Below are 27,281 nucleotides of genomic sequence, written 5' to 3'. Positions count from 1 at the left end.
CTGGTGGTTTCCCCTAGTAACGAACAGCGATAACCATGGAAGTGAACAGTAGGCTTGGGAAATGTATATGGGTATCACACTGAGCACTGGAGACGGGACAGAGTTGTCACCGGTAGCCCAAAGTTCCGACTACCATGGAAATGTTACAGCCAGTGGACCCAAAAGCCTGACCACTCTATTTTAAAAAACAGCATGTGTCCCAAATTAATCAGATTAGGATAAATACCATGTTGCGAGATTGCTATCAGCTTGTGAGATTGTTAGGTGAGTTTTTAAATACAGAAAATAATTTAAACTGATCTGCAGAAGCATATACAAAGAATATGCTTGGTGACACCAAAAAAGTCCTGAAATACTATTAACAACTATTTCCTACTTTGACACCTCTAAAAATGTGACTCGTACTGGCACTTCAAACACACAATAACCATCAAGGAACATGCATTTTTGCTAATACAGCTATAAAAAGATTAAACCAAGATGCCACCAAAATCCACGTCTTACTTTACCTCTTAGAGCACATCTCCATGCTGATTTGGAGACAGTTTTGGTACCAATAGTGAGAACAGGAGAGAACAATTTCAATTTATTTTGATTTGTACTGCAGAACAAAGTCACAGCGCATTATAGACTTTTCATTTCTCTCACAAAATCCAGATCTGCTGAGTGCAAATTGGTAATGGTGTCAGAGTGGCTGAGGTAATCAACTGTAAATATAAAAGAGTTTAAAGAGTTGTGGGTCACCTTTAAAAAATAAAAATCTTTTAATTTATTCATATGGGTTTAAGGATTTATGAATGATGGAACTAGCCATCTGTAAGACAGCAGCACCAACGGTATCAGAAATGGGAGCGTTGGTAGGCTGCAATGCTCAGTAGCTTACAGCTGCAGATGTGGACTGTCCCGGCAGCAGCAGCAGGACTGCCCTACTCTCCCGCTGACCACACCGTGCGGCCAGGGAGCTTCCTATTACACGCCACAGCAGAAGCAACCTCACAGGTGTGAAACCGTCCCCCATCCAAATCACAGACAGCTCAACCCCGAGCCTTCGCTTTCAGTCCGGCTCCAAACTAGCGAGCAGATCGTATGTAACAGAACCTGCTGCTTTCACCACCACCCGCCACGCGCACGGACGGCAGCAGCAGGCAGACCACAAGGTCCTTCTCCGTGAACCTCTCTTTTCCATTTTACCTTTTAACTCCTTCTGAAGCAGGCCCCCTTACTGAAGCTGCAGGTTACACTATGCTAACAACAAACAGATTCCCCAGCGATGCAGTTGTTCATCATTTCATAACGCTTCCCATATTTTAAAGGATATGAAGTTTTTAACATAACGAACAAAAAGCTGCCATCACTGCAGTGCCACAGCAGTTTCTATTTAAATAACTTCTATCATCTCCTTGTGCTTCCAAGCACTATGAAATACCAAGACTCACAGTACCACCAAATTCTTCACATGGACCATCAAGGCAAATAGGGGTTAAGTTTCCCATTTGGTATCCCCCAGGAAGCCCAGAGCAGAAAGAGAGCCAAGATGTCCCGAAAGGCAGTCCTACACTGTAACCCCAAGCACATCCTTCCATAAAGGTACTTTATTTCAAGATGCACATCTTTCTTTCCAACTTGGCAGTTTGGATTCTTTTTAAGACCTTTAATTATAGCTCAAATTATGTTCAATTTATTTTTCCGTGGCTGTTTTTTTCCTGTCTAGGGCTTCACTGTTTTTTCCTCTCTACAGAAACAACAAATGCTTTAAAATCTCTTTTGTTGTTAGTAAGCAGGAAAGGAGGAGGATTTCTTGAGAATGCCTCTCTCTTTCTCCATTGAGGAAACAAAACAGATGTTGTGCTCTCCTCAGGGAGAAGGTTCCTATGACACAGCAGGTGTGAGCAAAGGCTGCTTTGCATGCGGAGAGGAAAAGAGCAGCATTAAAGGCCCTTGCTGGAAAAGCAGCACCAATGGCAAAAGAGTTTGGTTTTTGAGCAAGAGAGAGAAGTTCATCCACCTAAAGAAAAGAAGGGGTATGGGGAAAGCAGTAGGGAAAATAACACCCTGCTTTGCATTGGCAGGAGGAGCAAGGGCTACTGCCAACTTTCCCAACATTAATCTCACATTTCCCTTAAAGCAACAGCTCCACAAACCAGGGAACGGCATGAAAATGGCTACTTTGTTTTTTTAAAAAGGTTTAATGCTTCAGCCTGAAACCAAGAATAGCCTAAAGACCTAAATTCCCAAAACATTCAGAGGAAAATGTGCGTTCCTTTTAAACCTCATTATTTCTGAAGGCAGTCAACACTGGATATTTTAATACTTTAGATCGACATTACTGGGCAACTTTCACAACCTGAAAGATTTCCTAAGCCTTTCACTGGAGCCTCAAAAGACAATTTTAAAAAATCCCCAGCATAATACAAAACAATTACTTAAATATAATTTCACCTATAGAAACTCTCCCTTTGCGTATATGTGAATACACAAGTGTTAACAGCAGTAAATCTTAGACAGCTCGGAGTCTCTATAGAAGTATTCGCAGAAAACACAGCCCATTGCATATGGCAACAATTACACCAAAAGTGGCATAGCTAGTTCCAACCACTGATGTGATACTGGCCCCAGTTAGGATGAAATAGTCATGCTCAGTCTGTATCACACAGGGAGAGAAAGGTCAGAGACGCTTCCTCCATCTCCACGAAGCCTGGTCTACTCACATAAAGAGAAGAAAAATGGTTTCCTTTGGAGTTTTATGGAGCTTCATTTTTTTGTCCTCTCACAGATCAAAGAGTATCTTTTCCTGCGTGAACTAAGTCATGTTTGCATAAATGTCAGCTCACTTTTAAGGACAGCCTTGCACCACAGGCAGCCAGTATTGTCTGCAGAGCTCGATTTAAAAAAGGAGACATCAAATGAGCTGGTCCCAATGCTGCTTCTGAGATCAAATTTAAGAAGGGACAGGTGTTCACAGGCATTATTTATACTGAAACACAGGCCCAGATGCATCCCTAGAACCACCAAACTTCTTCTGTCACCCTCCGCTGGAGTCTTTTTACTTTTATGTGGGAGGAATGCTACAGCAAACAAAACCATGTTCACTTGGGAATGGAAGAGCTATGGTGTACAATTTTACTTGGTTAGTTCATCCATTTAATTTTGATGGATGCATTTTTGACAAGTCCTCGGTGAGCAAAACTGGCTGTTTGCACAGGGGCGTAGGGGTGCTGCAGGACAGGCAAGACTGCTATATACCTGCATTTATAAACAGGCAACAGGCACATGCCGCTCAAAATTGCTGAGAAGTGTCACCATACTGTATCACGAAACCCCACGGCTGTACGAACGTGTGATCTCACCAGCGAGTGGAGCAGGACAGCAGTGGAGTGCAGCACCAGATGCGCAGGAGGAGGAAACAAAGCCAAAGCTATAGCAGTAGGGCTCTTCAGCAACACCCAAACCTGTGCCCCCAGGAACTGTATGCCTTGGTGCTGACCGCACAGGATGATACTCCATCGGATCATATACTGATGCACAACAGAGCACAGACTTCTGCTCTTTGGGTTAATTATGGCAGAGCTGCACAGGAACATCTCAGGCCAGGGCACTGTCACATCCACACAAACTTTTTACCGTAGGTAACAGTGTCGGAGTATGGCAGACAAACCCCTCTTCCTCCAAGCACTGGAAAAAATTAAAACATAAATCTCTTTGTTTTGAGTTGTTTTTGACTGAGAAGTGAGGCCAGCCAGAGTTTGGAAGTGGAAATGTTGCCTGGAATAACTACTAGCAATATTCTAAAAATCCAATTCAGTTTTTCATAGGAACACTATTCTAAAGCAACGGAAAGTTAAAAACCTGATGGTTTACTTTTTCGGACACCATGTTCTAATTGCAAACAGCAATTGTGGCCCCAGTGCCACTTTCTGACCCAGGAGCAAAGGGACAAGGGTACAGCCTGTGCACAGTGCCAGCGTTCCTGCTCTGCAGGGGCCAGGAAGGCTGCGGCTCGGTCTCCTTGTGTCAGTGGCAGGCCAGGAGATCTCAGGAAAGCAGGTGACGTTTTGTCAGATCCCCCAGAGCTATGCTTGGCAAGAGCAGAGGAAGGATCCCAGGTCCACCACTGTCTTTACACTTTACCTTTCCACTCTCTTTGTGGTGGAATGAAACCTGTTCTGCTGCATGCATGAACCTCTGGAAATACGGAGGAACCAGGCTAGGTTTGTCTCCAGTACCCAAATGCACTCTGTATTTTCTACTCTTGAGAAATAAACAGATTAATAAGTTTGGTCCATCAAACAATAAATAATTTGTGTGCACAAACAGATTCGATTCACAACAGCCCAATGGTGCGTGCTACCGATGCAGCATGCTGCCTGCTGCAAACGCAATGCGTTCTTCAACTACAGGAAAGCAAAGGGATACAGCTGCTGAAGGGTGCTGTGAAATTAAAGAGGGAATGAAACGTGTGATCTTATTTAATCACACCTGGTGCTTCAATTTTTCAATAACAGCACCCTGCTAGACTGTGTCAAATCGGCTCCACAAAGAAAAAAATTATGGATGGAAAATGAATTAACTCTTTCATCCCCACTGTTACTACGTTATACCGGCCAGAAACATCTTTAGCAACAGCTGTTGAGAATCCTTTTTCTCAGATGAAAGGTGCGCGGCACCTGGCTAAACAGAGCTCAGCGGATGCCAGTGCTTCTGTGCCAGTGGTGAGCACGTGCCCTCCACACTGACAGAAGCACGGGCTCGAGCATGCACATAACCTATCATTATACATGAGAAAGCTTCCTGGTCAGAATCGGCTTGGAGGATTGCCGTGCCGGACTGGGACCAGTCGTTTCTATTTGTTTCCTGAGGTGGGTGGTACATATGGGCAGAGAGACAGACAGAGGAAGCGGGACAGCCGGGGACAGCAGAACGCAAAAGGGCAGAAAGCAGCTCTTCCCTCGTCTTGGATGCTCTGCTCAGCACAGATTTCCTGTAAGAAGAAAATTTACCCCAGCAATTACCTGGTTTCTGTTTTCTTTTGGGCTTTCCTTTTTTGAAAATTGTTTGTTTTAAGTCTTATTTTGCAGTTTGGCTTTACATTAAACGTCAAACATAATTTGATTCTGCAGGCATGGCGTTGTGTGATTATTATGTCCCACTGGCTAGTCAGACACTGTTTCTCAAAAGGTGTGCCTTATGGACTGATAAATCACTGGTGGTAATAGACAGCAAGGTGCTCTATCTAATGGAAAAAATGGTATTTGTGGTCAAGTGTTCCATTCTTCAGGGAAAAGGTAAAAAAATAATCCTTCTACGTGATTTCACTCAGTGGCATAAAATAAAAAGCCTAGGTATAATTAGCTTAACATAACCATCTTTATATTGAATTCACAGAGAAGAAAATCAAACATGAAAAATAACTAGCAGGCTCCCATTCTGGTCTCCTCATTGAATTAATGTCACCAGTACAGCACTGGATAAAGTACAATATACAAGGCTACTGTCTGGATGAGCTGTGTGTTTGGAGAGCAGCTCATTTTTAGAGGAGAGACGCTTCTTTATGCAAGTGTTACCTATTTAAGAAATTTGTATTTATTTGGACATTGTCTCAATGGATGTCTAGTTCTTACAGTATGGATTCAGCCAATTTACTGAAAAACTAAGGCATTAAAGCACATACCTCAGAACACTTTTAAGAATATCTTCGTCTTCATCATTATGTGTATAACTCATACTCAAAGAGATTATCACACCAAGGAGCAACCACTGATTTTTTTTTAATAAATAAAAAGGCATTGTAAAAGACCTCCATAAATAGAAGATGCTAACACCGCAACATGAGGGACTAATTTAAACCAGAGTTATTTAAAATGCTGAATATAATCACAGCTCAAATTAACAAACATGAACCCTTGGTTTGAATCAGTTTTATTCTTGTTTTGCATTTTTAATTTGTGTTTTCCTTTGGTGGACAGAACTGTAGATAGAACTGGACTTCAAAAAGATCATCCAGTCTACCCTTCCACTCGAGGCAAAGACAAATGTACTGCCGGGCAACTCTTAGCTGTTCCTCACAACTACAACTCTTCTCTACTCTCACTCCCCCAAATACTCCATTCTCATACTCTTACGCTAAGTTTCTAATACCCAAACTAAACCTTCTTAGATGCAAACTGAACTAATTACTTTGCATCTTACCTTTGGGTAGGGAGAGAGGGCATGGGTAAACACCACTACGATTTTGTATTGCCAATCCTTTAATATACCTGAAAGACTGTGTCTCTTTCTAACTTCGTCCTTGCATCCTGGACCCTTTCAGTATTTCCTCACTGGTCCTTTCTAAATCTCTTCTCACTCCTACAGCTCTCTTCCTGGCTTTCTCCAGCCTGTCTACATCATTTCATGGTGTGAAGCCAGCTCTGGACACTATCCCAGCAGAGAGACAGAAGCCAACAGAAAAGAGTTAAGGATATCCTACAGCTTACATGCAAGATTCCCACTTACACGGAAGTCTGGTCTCCTCCCATTTTCTCCCCCAGCTGTATCACAGTGTTGACTCATATTCAGCTTGTGATACCCCAACACCACATGCTCTCTCAGTACTGTCACTTACTCAGACATCCCTCGTCGGCATTCATATACTTGTTTTCCCTTCCTCACCGCAGGCCTTCTTACTTACATTTGCTGAATTCCCATCTTACTCATTTCAACCATTTCTGCATTTTATCAAGATCACTTTGGACTCTAAACCTGCTCTCCACAATACCCAAAGCCTATTGGAGCTTATAGTGCCTTGCACGTTGTATGCTCCAGTTGATCATCCAAGACACTACTGAAAACCATAAGTAGCACTAATGAAAACCATGACCTGGGCCAGAATCTAACAGCTCCCTCCCCATCTGCCAAGTGAAGAATAACTATTCTTGAACACAGGACTTCAACCAGCCCTTCACAGCCTACAAAGAGGACGACTTTCCCTTGGTCGAGGAGGACTGTGTGAGGGATCGCTTAAGTGATTTGGATGTCCACAGATCCATGGGCCCCGATGGAATGCACCCACGAGTGCTGAGGGAGCTGGCGGATGTCATTGCTGAGCCACTCTCCATCATCTTTGAGAGGTCCTGGAGGACAGGAGAGGTGCCCGAGGACTGGAGAAAGGCCAATGTCACTCCAATCTTCAAAAAGGGCAAGAAGGAGGACCCAGGGAACTGCAGGCTGGTCAGCCTCACCTCCATCCAGGGAAAGGTGATGGAGCAGCTTATCCTGGAGGCCATCATGAAGCAAGTGGAAGAAAAGAAGGTTATCAGGAGTAGTCAGCATGGATTCACCAAGGGGAAATCATGCCTGACCAATCTGATAGCTTTCTACAATGACATGACTGGCTGGGTAGATGAAGGGAGAGCCATGGATGTTGTCTACCTTGACTTCAGCAAGGCTTTCGACCAGTCTCCCATGATATCCTCCTAGGGAAGCTGAGGAAGTGTGGGCTGGATGAGTGGTCAGTGAAGTGGATAGAGAACTGGCTGAATGGCAGAACTCAGAGGGTTGTCATCAGCGGCGCTGAGTCTAGTTGGAGGCTGGTAACAAGTGGTGTCCCCCCGGGGTCAGTACTGGGCCCAGTCTTGTTTAACTTCTTCATCAACGACCTGGATGAAGAGTTAGAATGTACCCTCAGCAAGTTTGCTGATGACACCAAACTGGGAGGTGTAGTAGATACACCGGAAGGCTGTGCTGCCATTCAGCGTGACCTGGATAGGCTGGAAAACTGGGCAGAGAGGAACCTGATGAGGTTCAACAAAGGCAAATGCAGCGTCCTGCACCTGGGGAGGAACAACCTCATGCACCAGTACAGGCTTGGGGTGGACCTGCTGGAGAGCAGCTCCGCGGAGAGGGACCTGGGTGTGCTGGTGGACGAGAGGTTGACCATGAGCCAGCAGTGTGCCCTGGCTGCCAAGAAAGCCAATGGGATCCTGGGGTGCATCAAGAAGAGTGTGGCCAGCAGGACGAGGGAGGTTCTCCTTCCCCTCTACACTGCCCTAGTGAGGCCTCATCTGGAGTACTCTGTCCATTTCTGGGCTCCCCACTTCAAGAAAGATGAGGAGCTACTGGAGAGAGTCCAGCGGAGGGCTATGAGGATGATGAGGGGACTGGAACATCTCCCCTACGAGGAGAGGCTGAGGGAGCTGGGCTTGTTCAGCCTGAAGAAGAGAAGGCTGCGAGGGGACCTTATAAATGCCTACAAATATCTGAAGGGTGGGTGTCAGGAGGATGGGGCCAAGCTCTTTTCAGTGGTGCCCAGTGACAGGGCAAGGGGCAACGGGCACAAACTGAAGCACAGGAAGTTCCGTCTGAACATGAGAAAGAACTTCTTCCCTCTGAGGGTGACGGAGCACTGGAACAGGCTGCCCAGGGAGGTTGTGGAGTCTCCTTCTCTGGAGATATTCAAGACCCACCTGGACAAGGTCCTGTGCAGCCTGCTGTAGGTGACCCTGCTTCGGCAGGGGGGTTGGACTAGATGACCCACAGAGGTCCCTTCCAACCCCTACTATTCTGTGATTCTGTGATTCTGTGATTCACCTACCTCACAGTAATTTTACCTAGATGATTTCTTCCCTACTTATTTGTAGAAAGTCTACATGCCTTTCCACAACACTGCCAAAAACTTTACTAAAGACAAGACATACCTATGACTTCTCTCTGCTTCACCTCTTACTCCATTCAAAAAGGACATTTAGAGAGGTTTGACACATTTTTTTCTTAACAAATACACACTGTTTGTTTTTCTATCAGCTTATTATCCTCTAGCTGTTTACAAATTGATCAGTCATTTTCTGCAGCATCTCACCAGGTTTCATCTGACTCCCAGGTACTCACGGGTCAATTTCATGAGACCCCGACGACTTGACTGTGTCCAGCTTCCTGCCATATATTTCATCTCTCTTCCCCATTCCAGCTTTTGTTCTTTTCCCTCTATTTAACTCTTCAAAGCACCCTGTCACGCTTAACCTATTTGGGAAAACTGAACCCAAAAAAGGCTGACTGTTCATCCTACTCTTTGTGATCAGCTTTCCCCTCCTTGTCCACAAAGTAACAGAACTCTAATTTCCTTCATCTTTCTCTTATTTCTAGTCTTGAAAAACATGAATTTTAATACCTCTTGTAGTTACAACTCATTAAACTAGGTGTTTTTATATTTTTCCCTTAGCAATGCATTCTCCATTAGTTGTAGTTTTCCTGATTTTCAAGTCATTGCAGAGGGCCTCAAGTACTTGCATTATTTTGTGTGTTCTTCCTCCAATGAGACACTCCGCTGCTATGTCTGTGGTACCTTGCCTTCCAAAAAACAGTTCCCTTGAAATTTCTTTTCCCTCCCTTCCCAGCCATTACCTGTCTGTTCCAAAGTTCAAAGAAAGCAGCTCTTTTAAAGTCCTTCGACATTATTCAGCTGCTTTTACTCATCCCTTCCTCTCCTTCAGATCAGAAACTCTTTTGTGATCATTTTTACTCACATTGCCTTCTGCCTTCAAATTCGCAACCACTTCCTTCTGATGACTCAGAATAAATTCCTGCACTAATTTCCTTTGCTCTCAGAAACAAAAGTAACCCTATTTAGATTTTAACTCTTATTAGACAGCCTAGATAAGATTCACTTGATCAAACATATACATCTATTCAGCTTGTCACTCCAGAGAAGAGATCAGGATCTTCCAGAGTGAGATTCAACTTACACCACAGTAGATACCTATAGCAAATCACATAAAACATCTCTAATAGTTCCTACTTTTCCTTGAGTGACCCACAAAAGGAAGCTCTGGCAATTAGCCCACACACTGGCATCTATCAATCACAGAACCATGCAGGATGGAAAGCACCTCTGGAGGTCTCTAGTTCAACCTCCTGCTCAGAGCAAGACCAGTGGTAGAGCAGGTTGCCCTGGGCCATGTCCAGATGAGTTTGGAATACCTACGAGGACAGAGATCCACACCTTCTCTGGGCCCGTTACACTGTTTGGCCGCCCTTTCCCCCTGTCCCCCATCCCCCCCATATTTAGTTAGAATTTTCTGTATTACAGCTTGTGCCTGTTGCCCCTCGTTCTGGCCCCATGCACATCTGAGAAGAATCTGGTCCTGTCTTTTCGGTGCTCTCCCAACAGGCAGTTGCTGACAGCAGTAAGATTCCTCCGAACCTTGTGTTCAGGCTGAACAAACCCAGCCCTCACCCTCTTTTCTTACATGATGTGCTCCAGCCCCTGACCATCTTGCTGACCAAGCTCTGACTTGCTCCAGTCTGTCAATGTCTTTCTCATACTGAGCACAAAACTGCACAGACTGCTCAAGATGTCATCTTATCTCATCGGTGCCAAGCGGAAGGGAACGATCAGTTCCCGTGACCTGCTGGCTACGCTGCTGCTTGTGCAGCCCAGTGTGTTGTCGTCCTCCTTCGCAGCAAGGGCACAATGCTTGTGCGTATTCAGACTGCTGTTTACCAAGACCCTGAGGTATTTTTCAGCAAAGTTCTCCCTGGCCAGTCAGCCCCCAGCCTGTACTGGTGCAGGCTTTATTCCATTTGAGATGCAGGACTCTGTGTTTGCTGAACTTCCTAAGGTCTCTGTCAGCCCACTTCTCCAGTCTGTCCAGACCCCTCTGAGTGATAGCGCTGCCCTCCAGCGCACCAAGCGCCCTCCCCAATTTGGCAGCATCCCACAGACTTGCTGAGGGTGCACCCTGTCTCATCATCATGGTCACCAGCAACGGGATTTGGACAGTGTTGGCCCCTGTATCAATCCATTAGGGATGCCACTAGATTCTCCATTCACCTGCTGTCTACTTATCCAGTCCGTAAGTCAGCAATCTGGCTACAAGGACGCTGCAGGAGAGCATGTCAAAGGCCTCTGTGAAGTCAAGGTATACAACACGCATTGCTCCTCCCTTGTCCCCACAGCCCATTACATCAACTCAGAAGGCAATCAGGCTGTTTTGCCCTCAGTAAATCCAGGCCGGCTCCTCCCAGACGCCTCCGTGCCCTCTGTGTGCCTGTACCTCTAACCTACAAAAGATTACTTGCTCTTCTGTGTCCTCCATACAACTTTCTGTTAATATTTCTTGATACTACTTGTTCTAAGCTTGCGGGCAGTAGACTCCAGATGTTACACTGAACTTGTCAGTATGTTGAACTAAATCTAAATGTAGCATATATCAAAAAATATGGCACTTCTTCTTCTCAGTTCACACAATCTACACATATTTATTCCCATGATTAGCATTCCTATACACAATTCTTCACTGATTTTAGAATAGAATAGAATAGAATAGAATAGAATAGAATAGAATAGAATAGAATAGAATAGAATAGACTATTTCAGTTTGAAGGAACCTACAACAGTCACCTAGTCCAACTGCCAGACCAATTCAGGGCTGACCAAGTTAAAGCATGTTATTAAGGGCATTGTCCAAATGCCCCTTAAACACTGACAGACTTGGGGCATCGACCACCTCGCTAGGAAACCTGTTCCGGTGTTTGACCACCCCTTCTGTAAAGAAATGCCTCCTAATGTCCAGTAAAAACCTCCCCTGGTGCAGCTTTGAACCATTCCCGCATATCCTGTCATGAGATACCAGGGAGCAGAGCTCAGCGCCTCCCTCTCCATGTCCCCTCCTCAGGAAGCTGTAGAGAGCAATGAGACTGCCCCTCAGCCTCCTTTTCTCCAAACTAGACAAGCCCAAAGTCCTTAGCCACTCCTCATTGTTCTTTCCTTCCAGCTCTTCCACGAGCTTTGTTGCCCTTCTCTGGATGCATTCAAGGACTTTCACATCCTTCTTAAACTGTGGAGACAAGCCTGGACAAGGTCCTCTACAACCTACTGTACGTGACCCTGCTTCGGCAGGAGGGTTGGACTAGATGGCCCACAGAGGTCCCTTCCAACCCCTACCATTCTGTGATTCTGTGATTCTGTGAGACCAGAACCGCACACAGCATTCAAGGCAAGGCCGCAACAACGCTGGATACAGTAGGATGATGACCTCTTTAGACCGGCCGATCATGCTGTGTTTGATGCACCCCAGGATGTGGTTTGCCCTCCAGGCTGCCAGAGCACACTGCTGACTCCTATTGAGACTGCTGTGGACCAGCACCCTCAGGTCCCTCTGTGCAGGTCTGCTCTCCAGCCACTCCACTCCTCTCCCAATCTATACTTGTGCCTGGCGTTACTCCAGCTCAGGTGCAGAATCCAGCATTTTGACTTGTTAAAATCTCATCCCATTAAACATTGCTCAATGCTCCAATCTATCTAGATCCCTCTGCGAGGCCTCTTGGCCCTCAACAGAGTCAACAGCACCTCCCAGTTTGGTATCATCACCAAACTTGCTAATGGTGCATTCAAGTCCTGCGTCCAGATCGTTGATAAATATAGTGAACAGGACTGGCCCTAGAATCGAACCGTGAGGAACATTGCTGGTGACCGGTCACCAGCCAGATGCAGCCCCATTCACTACAACTCTTCAGCCCGTTGTCCACCCAGGGCACTCCTCCTACAGCTGGATGACTTGTCCAGGAGGCTGCTGTGAGGGATTTTCATTCCTTACATTCTCATTATACTAGGGCATGAGTAATGGTAGGTTTTTTGACTAATGTTGAGTAGACGATTTTCTTCTTTGGGATTCATGTTAAGTTCTAGTTGTAAAATACATCTTAGTGTATAAAAGTAAAACGCAATAAAAATGTTGAAGAATAGTATTTTCCACATAAGCTACATAATCCAGGCAAAAATAAGCTTATCATTATACTTTTTAATTAATCAGTCTCATTAAGCAAGGAAGCATTACCCTCACTTGATGAACTGAATGTCTTAGTTCGGTTACCATATTTCTGAAGATCTCAGAACTGGCAGATCTTACTCTCTACTGCACAAAATTTGTTGATAGATTAAAAGAGGAAAACAAGCTTCTCAGCTTTTTTTTCTCCCAAGTGATTTCTTACTTTTGAATGAACTAGTCACTGAATTGAAATAGCTGAACAAACATGAAAAAGATATTATCTCTGCACCTGCAGAAGTAAAAAATGAGTTTAGCTCTTCAAAAACAGGTGTTTAACCAGAGACTTTCACCATTTCTGTTGTCTGACTTCCTTTGCGCTTCAGCAGCAAATACTCACTGCTATACATTGAAAAATATGAATTTAAATAACAAGAACCTGTAAGACCTAACTTTACTATGCTGTCTGAAGTTCAAATAAATCCAATGTACTTTTCTTTTAAAAAGTAAATACGTAGCACAGTTTTAATTTAAAATCACATTAAATATTTCATACCCACTTTGCACTGCACAGTTTGTAACAGCTGGAAATGCTGCAGTATGTTAACACAATTTTTAGTTCTTTGATTTTTTTAAAGACGACAAAAAAACCCCATGACAGAGGCCTTGCTGTGAAACAAGACACAGAAGCACTTGCTGCCTCGCCCTCCATAGAATCCGAGTGTGTGCTGGGGGGAAGAAACAGGAATGGGGTAGATGTGAACAAAATCGTCTTTTGATATTCAGAACCGTGTTGCAATAACTTTTGAGAAAGCATGTTTCTGGCTTCAAAAAGCTTTTATTTCATGCTTTTGCAATTGTAACACAGGTTTTAAAATCTTAAGCTATTCAAGCTGTAACACGTACAAAATCTTGCTTCACTACTGCTAGCAAGGTTGAATCTGGCCTCTTTGCATCTAGTTTAATGTTTTTCCGATCTACCTCAGACACAGCTCTGAACCAAACAGCTGAAGATGCCAAATAATGCTTTTAAAGCTCATAAGATCAATTTGCAATTGTAACAGTTTATTTGTCTCTGTCTTCCTTTAATTTTAAATGAAAATATCTCCTAATTTATACACAGGTGTGGTGGATTGACCCTGGCTGGAGGCCAGGTGCCCACCAAAGCTGCTCTGTCACTGCCCTCCTCAACTGGACAGGGGAGAGAAAATGTAACAAAAGACTCCTGGGTCGAGAGATAAGGACAGGGAGCGATCACTCACCAATTACTGTCATGGGCAAAACAGACTCAACTCAGGGAAAATTAATTTAATGTGCTGCCAATCAAATCAGAGCAGGATAATGAGAAATAAAGCCAAATCTTCAAACACCTTCCCCCACCCCTCCCTTCTTCCCGGGCTCAGCTTCACTGCCCTTTCTCTCCCTGCTCCCCCCGAGCGGCACAGGGGGATGGGGAATGGGGGCTGAGGTCAGTTCATCACACGTTGTCTCTGCTGCTCCTTCCTCCTCAGGGGGAGGACTCCTCACACTCTGCCCCTGCTCCAGCGTGAGGTCCCTCTCATGGGAGACAGTTCTCCACAAACTTCTCCAATGTGAGTCCTTCCCATCGGTGGAGGTTTTTCACAAACTGCCCCAGCGTGGGTCCCTTCCACGGAGTGCAGTCCCTCAGGAACAGGCTGCTCCGGCGTGGGTCCCCCACAGGGTCACAAGCCCTGCCACCAAACCTGCTCTGGTGTGGGCTCCTCTCTCCATGGCTCCGCAGGTCCTGGCAGGAGCCTGCTCCAGCATGGGCTCCCCACAGGGTCACAGCCTCCTTCAGGCATCCCCCTGCTCCAGCGTGGGGTCCCTTCCCCAGGGTGCAGGTGGATATCTGCTCCACCATGGACCTCCATGGACTGCGGCGGGACAACCTGCCTCACCATGGTCTGCTCCAGGGGCTGCAGGGGAATCTCTGCTACGGCGCCTGAAGCACCTCCTCCCCCTCCTTCCTCACTGACCTTGGTGTCTGCAGAGTTCTTGCTCTCACATCTTCTCACTCCTCTGTCCCACTGCAGTTATTTTCCCATCTTAACTACATTATCCCAGAGGCGCTACCACCATCGCTGATGGGCTCAGCCTTGGCCAGCAGTGGGTCCATCTTGGAGCCAGCTGGCACTGGCTCCATTGGACACAGGGGAAGCTTCTGGCACCTTTTCACAGAAGCCACCCCTGTAACACTCCCGCTACCAAACCTTTGCCACACAAACCCAACCCGGTGTATCAGTGACCGACCTGGATTCTGGTGCAGGGAGAAATCGTCCATGTGAGTTATTCAATGCCTGTGTATCATTCCAAGACACACAACGGCATGGTACCGTCTGCATCTAGACACAGCCTTTACTTTAAGGCTCTGCATCTTTCCAGCAGGACCCAGCTTGATAAGCGTGAGTGCAGTCCGGTACCACAGGAGTTTCTTTGTAAAGAAGGGTAAACCAAGGCAAGGAACAGGAGGTCCCACAACAGGGGAATGGGCTGCGCAGGAGGAAGAGTCAGACCATGGGAAAGCCCATTCCAGGCTTTGCTCTCTAGAGCAGAGCTCCCTGCCTTCTGCGTGCCAGCAGTGCCCTGCCTGGGCTAACAGGGAAGTGAGGAGGAGAAAGGATGCACAGCAGCAATCTGCTGCCTTCACTGCGCCTGCTCTATGAAAAATGCCCCAAACCTTGCCATGCAAACCTAATACAAGAGGCTAAGTTGGACAATAAAGAGAATAGTTCTAAACAGGAACTAGAGATGCTAAAACCCATACAACTGAGCATGGATGAATTTTATTTTCTGTTTGGCACATCTGTCAAGCACCTAGATCTGATGTGCTGATAAGACAGCTTAAGGCAATAAACATGTCGGATCCATCTGTTCTTCAGGACATGGAGAAGAAAACGAATTGCTCCCTGTGGTATATCCATACACTTGAGACCATGTTGGAGAGGCTTCCCTCTGCTGCTGACAGCAATTCAGCTCTACAGCCTATGCCAGTGGGTTTCCAGCTTTGTCTTCTGTGTTCCAGCCGGGCATGCTGTGAACTCTTGGCTTCATCCCTTCTCTCCACGGTCTGAGAACTGGTGGCTGGAACAGGGATGCAGCTATATCGAAAAGGCTTTGGCAAAGTCAGGAAGCAAGGTATAGAAAGCAAGAGTAAAGCCCACACTGAGTCCAGCTAACCCAGGATCCTGTCTCCAGCAGGAGCTCCCGGCAGCTGCAGGTCCCCTGCTCTGCGCCTCAGGCCAGGCTCACACCCGCCATGTCCTCCACTACAGTATCCCCTTCTCGTACTATTCCCCTGACACATCCAGAAGCTCCCGCCGTGAATACCCCTATCAGGACAGCCTTCGTACCCCTCATAGCATGAGTCAGTGGTCTAAGCAAGGGAAGGGAACTCTGACCAGGACACAGTTGCCCCGGTATTTGCCACTTGCTTGCCCAGGTCCCTACAGCGTGCCTACAGCAGATGAGGAACTGCAACTCCAGCGGTGACCACAGAGCCGCCCACAGTATGGCTCCAAATACGGACCACACCAGCTGGAGCAGAACAAGCACCGAAACAGTTGACAGGGCTGAGGTGTTCATGACAGAAATCATCTTCCAGCTGTGTTTTAACAAAAACCACATCTGAGCCACCTGCAGCCACGTTCAAGCAGTTTGGCAGCCATTCAGGGGACGTGCGACTTTCTCACAGGAAGGCAGAACTGAAGCTTTTTCTACAGGACATATACAACTGATACTGGGCTGGCTATAGATCTCTAACTCAAGTAACGCCCATTCATTTCTTGCTTTTGACTGGCAGTAGAAAAAAGCGAAGGAGGTCCCCAGCCTAAACAAACACAGGAGACCCAGATAACAAGCACAAAGCTCAGCTGCTCTCTGGAGTGAGCAGCACTCAGTTTTGGCTATATGAAGGCAGGAAACAAATACGCAAAAGCTCCTTTGTACCATACACTGGTCACATTTCCATGTTCTCCAACCCACCTGAAAAGCAAACATCCAGGAAGACACAGCTCACTGGAAAAGATCACACTGTGCTCAGCCCTGCCAGATCAGCGCCAATTTTGAGATGTCTTTAACCTTGTTTCAACTTCCCCCTGAACATTTCAAGCTGACCTTGAGCTGCTGGTGTTGAATCCAGGCAGTAACAGTTCTACTGACAGTTACTTGCTCTAGCTCAAAACCACACTGACTCTAACTCTGAAGCAAGACGGCCAAACGTCTCGTCCTCCGATACGCAGGACTCCGCGCACAGGTCACACAAGAGAGGAGGGCACAAATGTTACGAGAGGGGATGGAAAGGGACCACGGAGTTGGGGGGTGCCCCTTCCAGAAACCGCAGCCTCCACCACGCAGTGCCAGATGGAGCCGGTCTGCAGATCATAGGCATGGACGTGGTACTCGGCGGGGCAGGTGAGTACGTACAAAGCAACTTTGTCCTCCAGCTTATCATACAGCATGCACATAAACAAAGAGCCAGCAAGGTGGGTCACAGAATGGACAGGGGCTCTGCTGAAGCCCTGCAGAAAAAGGGGAAAGAGAAGAGGGGCAAATCGTGGAAGTCTCACAATGCGTGGGATGGGACCAAGCTGGATCAGACCCACACTGTCTCATTCTCGCTAAGCGCCAGAGGTGAAGGATTAAGTGCGTCACCCACCATAGTTCAAGAAAGTCATGCGTATGATCAGTTACTTAAAAAGGCTGGCAGAAATTCTGAAGGAACAAAACAAGCAATCAGAGCTGAGGGTCTGATTACTGAAACCCAGAAATATCCTTTGGAAAGCTGGCCTTATTTGCTGCAAATCAGTTTCAGCAGCCAATTTGAAGCTATCACACCAGCATGCTGTTATATGTAAGTTAATAAGCACTTGCTATTGATGGTTTCTGCAGTGGATGTTTAATTTTTAATCATATCCTTAATTTATTGTTTACATTTTTATCCAATTAGAGTGTGTGCGTGTGTGTGCATCTGTGTGATGGAGAGAACATGGAAAACCGTGTTTATTCTGAAGTACAATGCCTCGATTTCTAAGTGAGGAGATATGTGTGTCTCCTGCCTGAAATTTTTTCACATCACCCTCTTCATTTTCAGGAGAATGCCATCTCAGGCTGCTGTGTTAGGTTGCACCATTCTGCTGTTAGAAATGGGCACCACTGACCTCTCTCTGCAATGCTGTACTTGGAGTCTGGAATCGAATGTCATGAAAATACCCAGTGCTAAGAAACGGGCAGTTTTACTGGCACTTTCCTGAACAGAAATCTCAGCATTCCTTTTTATCTGTAGATCGGACATTTAAGCAACACCCTGGGATACCCTCATCTTCCTCACCCCACCTTCAACCTTTCATTAGATTCCTATAGTCATAAAAACTAGATGCATTGAAGGGAAGAAAGATGGATCATTAAAGAACTGACAGTTTTTCATGGCGATCAACAACAAAGTTCTCAATTACAGAGGGAGAGTAAATAAACCAAAGGACAGAGCTTCAAAGAGAGCTGGCCGATGATGGAAGGACAGAGAACATCTCAGAGTCCAAGACATAAGCTAATCACAAATAAAGTACTATTCCATTCCTATTACTACCTGACATGTTGGTTGGTGTAATGCCAGGGATTAAAAAAAAAAATAAAATCAAAAAAGGTAAGCCAGAAATGCACTCAGCTGTGGCATAATGTGGTCAATACGGGTCCTGGCAGAGCTCTCAGGAGATGATCTGACACCCAGCGCAAGTCCCTGTCCCTGCGCACCCAGACTGCCTGTGGTCACGGGCTCAGCTGTGCAGCAAAGGAGGGCAGGCAGGAACAGGACTGCGCGCTCTGCAGACGGACACGGCTCTCACTCCCAGCAGGCACAGGCTGAAGGGAGAAGGCAGGGCCCTTTGTTTCCCCCACAGAGCACCTACTTCGAGGAGAGATGATAGCCCAAAGAGCTCCACAGCAGAGATTTAAACAGAGGTGCCTGACCAACACTCGCTGCCTCCTCCGGCACCTGGATGCTCGCATCCCACTGCAGCCTTACTCCTGGCATCCTTGAGAGCTACGCTGAAAAACCCAGACTGGTATTGACTTTGTTTTGCTCTCAGGGAAAAAAAAAAAAAAGATGCAATTCTATCCCTTTGCAAATATAACACCCCCAATCTCACTTCTTTTTCTCTACAGCTGAAAAAAGGTAAAGATAGAAAATCGATACGTTCATAGAAAAAGAAACATCTAAAAGTTCCCATAAAAGGAAGAAACTAAAGGGCTATGGCTACAGATGTCTTAACAGTGGCAGCACAGGCTGGATTAAATGTGCTGAGGTAAAAGACTAACAGACAGAAAAGAGTAAACAGCTTTCAGAGTAAACGCTACAGGTTACAGCACCCTTCCTCAGAAGCCCACTGCAGTCTGTAGCCAAAGCACTGGCCAGTTACGTGCACCTTCACGCAGGAACCGTTCCTCAAAACACCCACTCTGGGGAACGCTTCTGCTGAGCCCTGCGCTCCAGGAACGGGACTCCTGTGTTTGAAACAAAAGCCGCCGGCATCAGGCAGGAAGCTCAGAAAGGCAGCTTCAGTTCTGGTTTTCTTCCCTACCCTCGGGAGCAGGAACTTGCAGCAAGGACAGAGGAGGCTGGCTAATAACAGGGAGACAGGAAGGTCTCCAGTAGGCTCGGAGTCCTAAAGATAGCGATGAAACTAGCACGAAGGGAAGGAGGAAGGCGCCCTCCCACACAAGAGGAAACCCCAAAATAAAACTTTTTGGCAGATGGTAAAAGGCTTTAGCATTCAGTACAATGAACGAGCTACATGAGGATGCAAGCGAACCTTAAGGGAGACACAGAGAGCCCGAACAAAAGATATATGAAGAAGCTTGGGTTTTCAGTCGTTCTGTGTTTTTATTTCAAGCCATTTTTTGATAGCTTTTACTAGCTTTTCTATTTAATTGAAACTGTGTGGTTCATGGTTTTCAAGACACTTGTACCTTCATTGCCTGTACTAATTAATTACATGAAAGGGAAGAAGTTTTCAGTTAAGATTTCTGAATTGTAAAGCAAAACTTCAGTTCCCAATGAGCATCTCATCTGGGACTCTCAGCCTGGTCCTGGCCTTCCTGGCTAAGACTGGACCCGGCTCCACAGAGGCAACAAAAGCCACAATTATTAAATAATAGCAATAATGGTTTAGTATTTGTATCAGGCTCAACCACATCCAGATGAAAGGAGGAACTCCGAGGACTAGGATCTGTCTAACTGCAGTTGTTAAAGCACTCATGTCTCAGGAAAAGTGCCAAAGCACAGGTAAGTCATAACCCAATCCCAAGACAATATATAAAATGACTCCTTGTCTGCTTCAGGCTAGAGGACCATTTAAATTACAAGTAAGAAAACAACCCCAAAACTGCGTAACTCAGAACTTGTAACTCATTAATTTTAGCCTTTTTGGTTGGTGTTTTAATTCTACTACCAGTGAGCAGTAGTTAGCTCAGTTAGAAAAATGTTCATAGAAAGTAATAGAATATGAAAGACTATTTTATCAATTGCAGGAACAAAAGCAATTTAAGGGCATAGCACAACCAAATGCTGCTAACAGAAACAGAAAAAGACAAAATTAATATACTAAGTCAGTGGAAGATTGGTGGCAAACTACAAGTGGGTAGCATCACTTGTTACGTGCTTCACGCCGAGAAGCAAAAAATGGGAAAAGCTGCTGCCTATTTTTCCTCTATTTAATTTTAGCTATGCCAAATTGGATGGCAAGTCATCCAGCTGCCAAAGGCAGGAATCTCCAGAGGGCAATGCATTGCACCGATCATGGGCATCTGTTTTAGATTAGGGCACAGATTATCTCTGGAGGTGCCTGTCGTTGTTCATTCATTTTCTGAGGAATGCGAGCAATGAGTTCAGCCAGACACCTAACTTTTAGCTGGCTAATGTAAGATGCGACAAAGACACTTTAAACTGCTCAAGCTAAAAGGCAGTATACTTGCTTTTATCTTTGATTATGCCAATTTAGTAAAGAACATGAATGAGAAGAGTAAGATAAAAGCAAGTTTTGTGGGTTTCATTTTCAACAGTGATTATGAAATTAGGATTGCAAATAACATAGGCAGTGCACATGATCAAAACAGAATTTGAGACCAAGTGAGAAATAGGCTTTATATAGTTAAGAAAAAAGTTCTAAAGAAAATACAGTATCAAAACTGTATTTTTGACACAATAAAATTGACAAGGGATCATATTTTTCAATTTTAGGAAGACCTACGTTGGGTTTGAGAACAGAACAGTTATGCTTCTGTATTTGTGGTTTTAATTAAGTTACTAAAAAGGTTTATGGATTTGATCCAAAGGTCAGCAGTCATTGGTACCCTTCACTGATTTGAATGGGCTTTATAGTCTCATGCTGTAGAGAAAAAATGGGGTTGATCCTGTCCTCATTTTAACTATTTTCACATTTCGCTGAAACCAATGGAGCATTACTCCTTCATTTGCCCTCACAGAACCAAGCACAAAGTCGAGGTGTCAGATTTTCAAAAGGACATAATTGGGATAAAACCAAGCTGCAGCTGGTGGTAGACATAAGTTTACATTCTTCTTAGCAGAGTAGCTACTCTTGCTTTTTGCTCACTGTGCTAGAATTGATACAGAATGTGTGCATGAAGAGTATGGATCAAGTTTTAACTCAGCTAAAGACTTTCCCAAAGATTCTAGCCAAATTAATTATAAGCAGCAGAAACTTTAAGAAGACAAGAGCTTTAGGTGCTCCTAATTCCTAGAGACATCCTTGAGACAAGGATTTCTCTCTTCTGGTCCCAGCATGTCTTTATGTTCCTCATCTAAATACCCTGGGTTCTGATCATCTGGATCAAGAGAAATCAGTAAAACATACATTCTTATACCAGAATCATCATGTGATCAGCTAAGCCATGTAGAAGTACAGCAAAATTCCCACAATGACATTCCCATTACTAGAGGGAACCAAAGAGATCTCAAGAGTAGCAGCAGTGGTATAATTAAGGAAAATACGAGTTGCTGACAAAGCAATGGTCATTCATTTTAGTGCTTATCACAGCAGCTTCCCTAAGAAGGTAGAAAGAAAACTTATCAACAAACAATTCTAGCAAACAAATATTAGTAAACAATAATAATTCATTCAGAAAGGTCTTATTATAATTAGAAGAAAATAAAACACTATTTTCGTGACGATAGCTGAAAGAAACCTCAACACCTAAAGGAAACATTTCTAGAAAAAGACAAAAAAAGCTCATAGATGTCTCATTTGATGAAGATACATCCCAGCAAAAAGACATTCATTACCTTGATGGGCTGTAAGGACTGGCTGCTTTTCTATGACCCTCAAAAAACCATGCTCCAGGTTTAAGTAGAGATCTACAAAAGTCAACAATATCAGTGGTTAGTGTCACAGTCAACAGCTGAAAGGGAATGGATGGCAGCTGCACTGCTGGACACATTAAGGCAATTCTGGAGTCTAGAGAAAGACGCATTCAGAAACTACACAGGTGACAACTGATTTGTCAGTGGAGCTTTAGAGGTAGAACTATCCCTCCCTTCCTCTTTCCTGTCCCTTTCATCTGAAATATAGTTTATTTGCTTCAAAGTCTTGAAAGTTTGGACGGAGAATTACAACTGCTGTGACACCGTGGGAGTGATCAGTGCAAGGAATTTTCAAAGGTCTATCTGCATCCTTAATTGCCTGACACTTTCAAAAGCCGGTCCGTTGCCTAAGACGATGCTGACTGCTCCTTCCGACATCGAAGAGTCTTTAAATACGGCTGGACCATCTTGGCACCTTACGACAGAAAATCAGAAGGAATGGCTGAAAAGTGTTTCACACAGCTATGCTCTCTGGAGCAAGCTAAACAAATTCCTCACCAGACAACTGTAGTCTAATCAGCCCTTCAAACACTCAGGCTAAAGGAGAATCAACCAAAGAAAACTAGAGCAGGAGATATTAATCTCTTGGTCCAACATTAACAACAATCCTTAGTTACTCAGGATTTCTTACAGGAATGAAAGATAAAAAGAAATAGAGTAAGAAAGAAGGCTTTCCTCTTTATTTCTCGAGAAGACTGGAATGACCTAACACTTTCAAGAAAGCACAAAATGTGATTACCATTCCCTCTCCACGTCTACCTCCAACATACGCTGAAAAGCAAGGAAAATGAAAACCATACAGCTTAGAGGACTTTGGAGAATAAGCTTTAACAACAGAAGCTTTGCCTTACTGCTCCCTGAACAAAGGCATAATCAGTGAGTAAGAACTCCCTCTCTTTGCCGTGCAAGACCTTTTCTTTCTTTCAGGTCTTTCTCTCAAAACCCAGCTCCTGAAAGCCCTACACAACAGTGCTCTCCCAACACAACAAACAAGAACTCAACTTCAGAGTCTGCCAGCAGACTTTATTGACAGTGACCCTCCCAACTGGTGTCAGTAAAGAATGAAAGAACACGGCAAAATTCCTCGTTTCAAGGCCCAGGTGTTGCAGTTGCTTCAACTCCCATTTTACACCATTAAATGCCAGCTGATGGCAGCTGGATGTCCCTGACTGGGAAGATCTGAATGCTATTTCTAGTGGAGTGGTCTCAAAGTTCTAAGACCACGTCAATGTACATGCCTTCAGGCTGCTCTCAGGCTCGAAGGGGAACCTTGACACGCCTTTTTGTTCACATGCCAAAGTACCTAGCCTGCTTATCCTTACGGTTCCTGAGGATGAGCTCTGGCTCTCTTGTATAGCTGACTGAATGAGTATGTCAGATCAGAGTCCTGACATTTTATACCAGGCTGGCTGGATGTAAAATTGTGCACGTGTTCCTGAGCCTCCGTATTTCCTGATCAGATTGTCTCCAGGTGGAAGCCATTGTACAAGCCAAACGTATGCCAACCAACTACTTTTCCAACTGTGTGGATAGGCTGAACTGAGAATAAGTTCTAGGATGTGGATGAAACCTTAGTCTGGTTGCAGAGCTTCAGAACTGTGCGGTCTTGCCATGTACATATTGCTTAAAACTCCACCCGTCGCTCTTACACTGAGAAAAACAGTCAAAGCCTGACTCAGCACCCTTACAGGTGATACCTTTGGAAAAACACTGAGGTTCTTACGGAGCTGCTCGCTGCAGATTTTCTCAAGGCATCCTTTTTTTGAACAGGTCACTTTTAATGTCAGGTGACTGAGAGGTATTTTTACTGACAAAATCTTTGACGGTAACACTACGTGTAACACTATATATTTAAATGTTAGGATCACACAATACAGCTGTAGCTGAACTGCAAACAGAAAAATAGATTTATTTAAAAACCAACAATTCCGTGCCACATTTCCATTCACATTTGTGCTGCAAATCAAGGCTGCTGTATTTATGCTGTCATCTGTTGGAATTAGAACTTAAATAAAAAAATCTACAGATGCTTTATGAGTACTTAGGCTGCACAGAGGAAAGCCAGGTATTTTTTGAAAACTGTTCAGAATTTTGTTTAGAATTCAGAACTCCTTAACGTCAAGGACCACAAGATCATTGTTAATACACTTCAATTTATTATTTTATAGGGAATCCATTTCAATTAAAATCCATTCAGATAGTGACTGGAAAAATTCTATAATATTGATCTTAAGGGAGAACCAGGGTAGTTAAAATTATTAATCATACTTGAGCACATCATAAAACACTGGGCTAGTACTTGTGCTTTATGATCATGTCACATAAAGAATTTAAAAAACCTCAACCTTTCCTTTGTGGAAGATGCCAGAGGTCCGCATACTGCTTGGTAATAAAGAAACAGTTCATAACACTGCTGACTGGCTATGTATAACTAAGTAAATGAAGGTGCTCTATCATATGAAGCATAAAAGCCATTAAGAGTAAACTTTTATTTGAATAGAACCACATTCATTTTTAAAATTACATTACAGAAAGGCTTTTAAAGAATGTGAATGAAAAACGAGAAGCTTTTAAATAAAGCAGGTTCTTTTTATACAACTTAGAAAAGCAACTCTACAAAGGCATAAAAAGGAGAGGGTTTTTCTCCCACCTCCCTTGAATCTTTCCAGTAATTATAAATCTTTATTGCACAGGCCATAAATGCTAGTAACAACAGGAAGAAAAATGCTTTTGAACTATTTGGCAGCATTCACCTTCAGGGATTCAAAACAGCAAAACTTTATTTTGTATGTTCAAAAAGGCTTTAAGTGACTTTCATGTTTGTTAAAAGTGCCAACGCGGTGAAACACTTTTCTAACAGAATGCATTCATGCAGGCGTCAGCAACACCACCTTCACAAAATCAGAAAGACGGTGTTACCAAAACTCATATGAGTGAAGAGGGCAATTCATCCAGCTTGCAGACCAACTTTTCTCCGTGTAGGAGTTTACATCTAGGCATAGAGAGTGGGAATTGAGCTCACCTAAGTTTAGTCGTCTACCAAGTACACAAATACAGCTGGCAGTCATCCTGAGCTTCTGTAATAATCAATGGAGAGCAACAGGCACAACTCAGAATCTGACGTGTCTGAGGTGTGCCTGGTGTTATCTGAAACACAGAGGATGTGTAGCTACTACTGCTCTAGTAGGAAAGGATTAGTAGGATTGCTCAGAGTCTCCGTGGAAGGCAGAAGACACCCAGCTGAAGGCATGCCATGTTAGGCTTTGGTGCTTTCGGCACCACTGAGGCTGGCAGTGACTATATTCTAGCTTGTAAAAAAACTTCTTGCGAATAATTTGTTTCGTGACGGAGTGAGCCAGATACTCAATGGATACTAAAAGAATTAGGCAGCGAAGTACTCTTCCTAATGCAGCAATTCTGGATGCTGGGGAGCCCAAGGGGATGGGACCACAGAGAGGGGCCAGGGTTCTAGACTCTGCCTAAACAGCATCTGCTACTGTCAGAGGCAGAATACTGGGACAGAGGGATACTGGATCCTGACCATAAAGGTGCTGGTTGATGAAGACAGTCAGGTTTTGAACCAGAAGCCCAGCAGTGAAAACTTTTATGCACTTTCTGAGGGGTCAGAAGTATAGTTAGGCTTCTGATTTCCTCAATTCTTTTATAAAACAACTATCAATCAACCCTAATTTTATTCTGTGTCTGATTTCTGGAAAAATGTCATTAGAAAGGACAAGTATCTTACATTGTAAATGGCACCATCTTACAATATGTAGACTTGATTTATTTAAACCCTGTGTGAAAGACTGTACCTATTCCTGGAATCCCTTTTACCAGCCTGTTCTTTTCGGCTGGGTGAAAACAAGTCATTTCTGCTGGCACTGATCACAAACAGCTGTTGTTAAATCACAGCCTCTGACTGCTCAAAACTTTCCTATTTAGTTGAAAGTCTTTCATGACTGGTTGCAGCACAAATAGCAATATTTTTTTTTTCCTTAAACCTTAAGGAAAATCATTTTTTCTTAACCCAAATTTTCCAATTTACACAAGTGGGGAAATACATACATATATATCTCTGTGTGTGTATATATATATGTAATATCTATTCATCAAACATGTAAGACAGTTTTGGGTATGCACTAGCTCAGAAGGACTAAACTTTCCGGACCAAATTTTCCAGTAGACAGACTTCTGAGAAATTTGAAAAGCAGGAATGAAAAAAAAAAATCAACATTAATAAAATAATAAGAAAACCAGACAACTGCAATCATCTCCTTTCAATCATACAAAACAGCTAATACTACATCCTCAGTAGACTGAATTGCAGTATTATTTATACAAACACATAAAAATGCAAGCACATCATCATATTATACAGCTGAAATCTTGCCATAGAAGTTCATCAATACAAATTTCATAGTTGCATACGTGCTTCCTCATTCATAGTCCAAACTAATATACTACGCATATTGAAGGACAATTCTGTGCTAAACCCATCCAGAGTGCACTACAACATATTGTCCACTGCACTGGAACTTATTTTACCTGTCAGCTGAATCACTCAGTTATTTGATATGAATATGTATTAGCATCACAGCAATAGCTAAAAGGTAACTAACAGAACCATAGTAATTCAGTGGTCTACAAGGGACCATTGATTGCACTGCAAAGTATATTATTCAGGTTAGAAACCAGCCACATGCAATTCAAATAACCAGTGCCATAGATGGAATTGGATATTTATCGTCACTGATGCATGTATTTTAAACATTTTATCTGTGCTGATACACACTCCACATACAATATTCTGCTTCAGCTAAAACAAATGAAAACTATAGAGAACCCGTCAGTGCATACTTGTAACCTGAAAAAATTGTTTTTCAGAAGTCTTAACAATGCCTAAAGTCTGAAAAACCTCTCAGGAACAACCACAGCTTCTGGCTCCAGAGCCTACGTCTTCTGTAAGTGCTGAAAATGTCCTTGACTGGGAATGGGAAAAAAACAACAGAGTCTGCTCTTTTGTACTCTAACGGACAGTAGCAAAGTTGTTTGACAGTCTTGGAAGAGCAGTGTTAAGTACAAGTGCTATGATTCCTACAGTGCTACAGGAAAAAAAGGACATACAATGGAAAGGAGTAGAAGGGATATGGACA

At 44.1% G+C, this 27,281-nt stretch overlaps 1 protein-coding gene across 3 annotated transcripts in view; it reads right to left on the bottom strand.

The window, feature by feature from the left end:
• Positions 1-27,281, bottom strand: part of SAMD12 (sterile alpha motif domain containing 12) — a 187,508-nt gene that overhangs the window by 62,207 nt on the left and 98,020 nt on the right. For 2 of the 3 annotated variants that reach the window (XM_075415648.1, XM_075415649.1), the window contains exon 5: positions 22,051-22,122. The exons of the other annotated variant lie outside the window; for it this stretch is intronic. In XM_075415648.1, coding sequence (XP_075271763.1) covers positions 22,051-22,122 — 72 coding nt within the window. The remainder of the gene's footprint in view (positions 1-22,050; positions 22,123-27,281) is intronic. 3 annotated transcript variants of the gene reach the window in all.

Source organism: Opisthocomus hoazin, chromosome 3 (assembly GCF_030867145.1).
Source record: "Opisthocomus hoazin isolate bOpiHoa1 chromosome 3, bOpiHoa1.hap1, whole genome shotgun sequence".
In the NCBI taxonomy this organism is placed as follows: domain Eukaryota; kingdom Metazoa; phylum Chordata; class Aves; order Opisthocomiformes; family Opisthocomidae; genus Opisthocomus; species Opisthocomus hoazin.
This window is presented reverse-complemented; position numbering and strand designations above follow the sequence as displayed.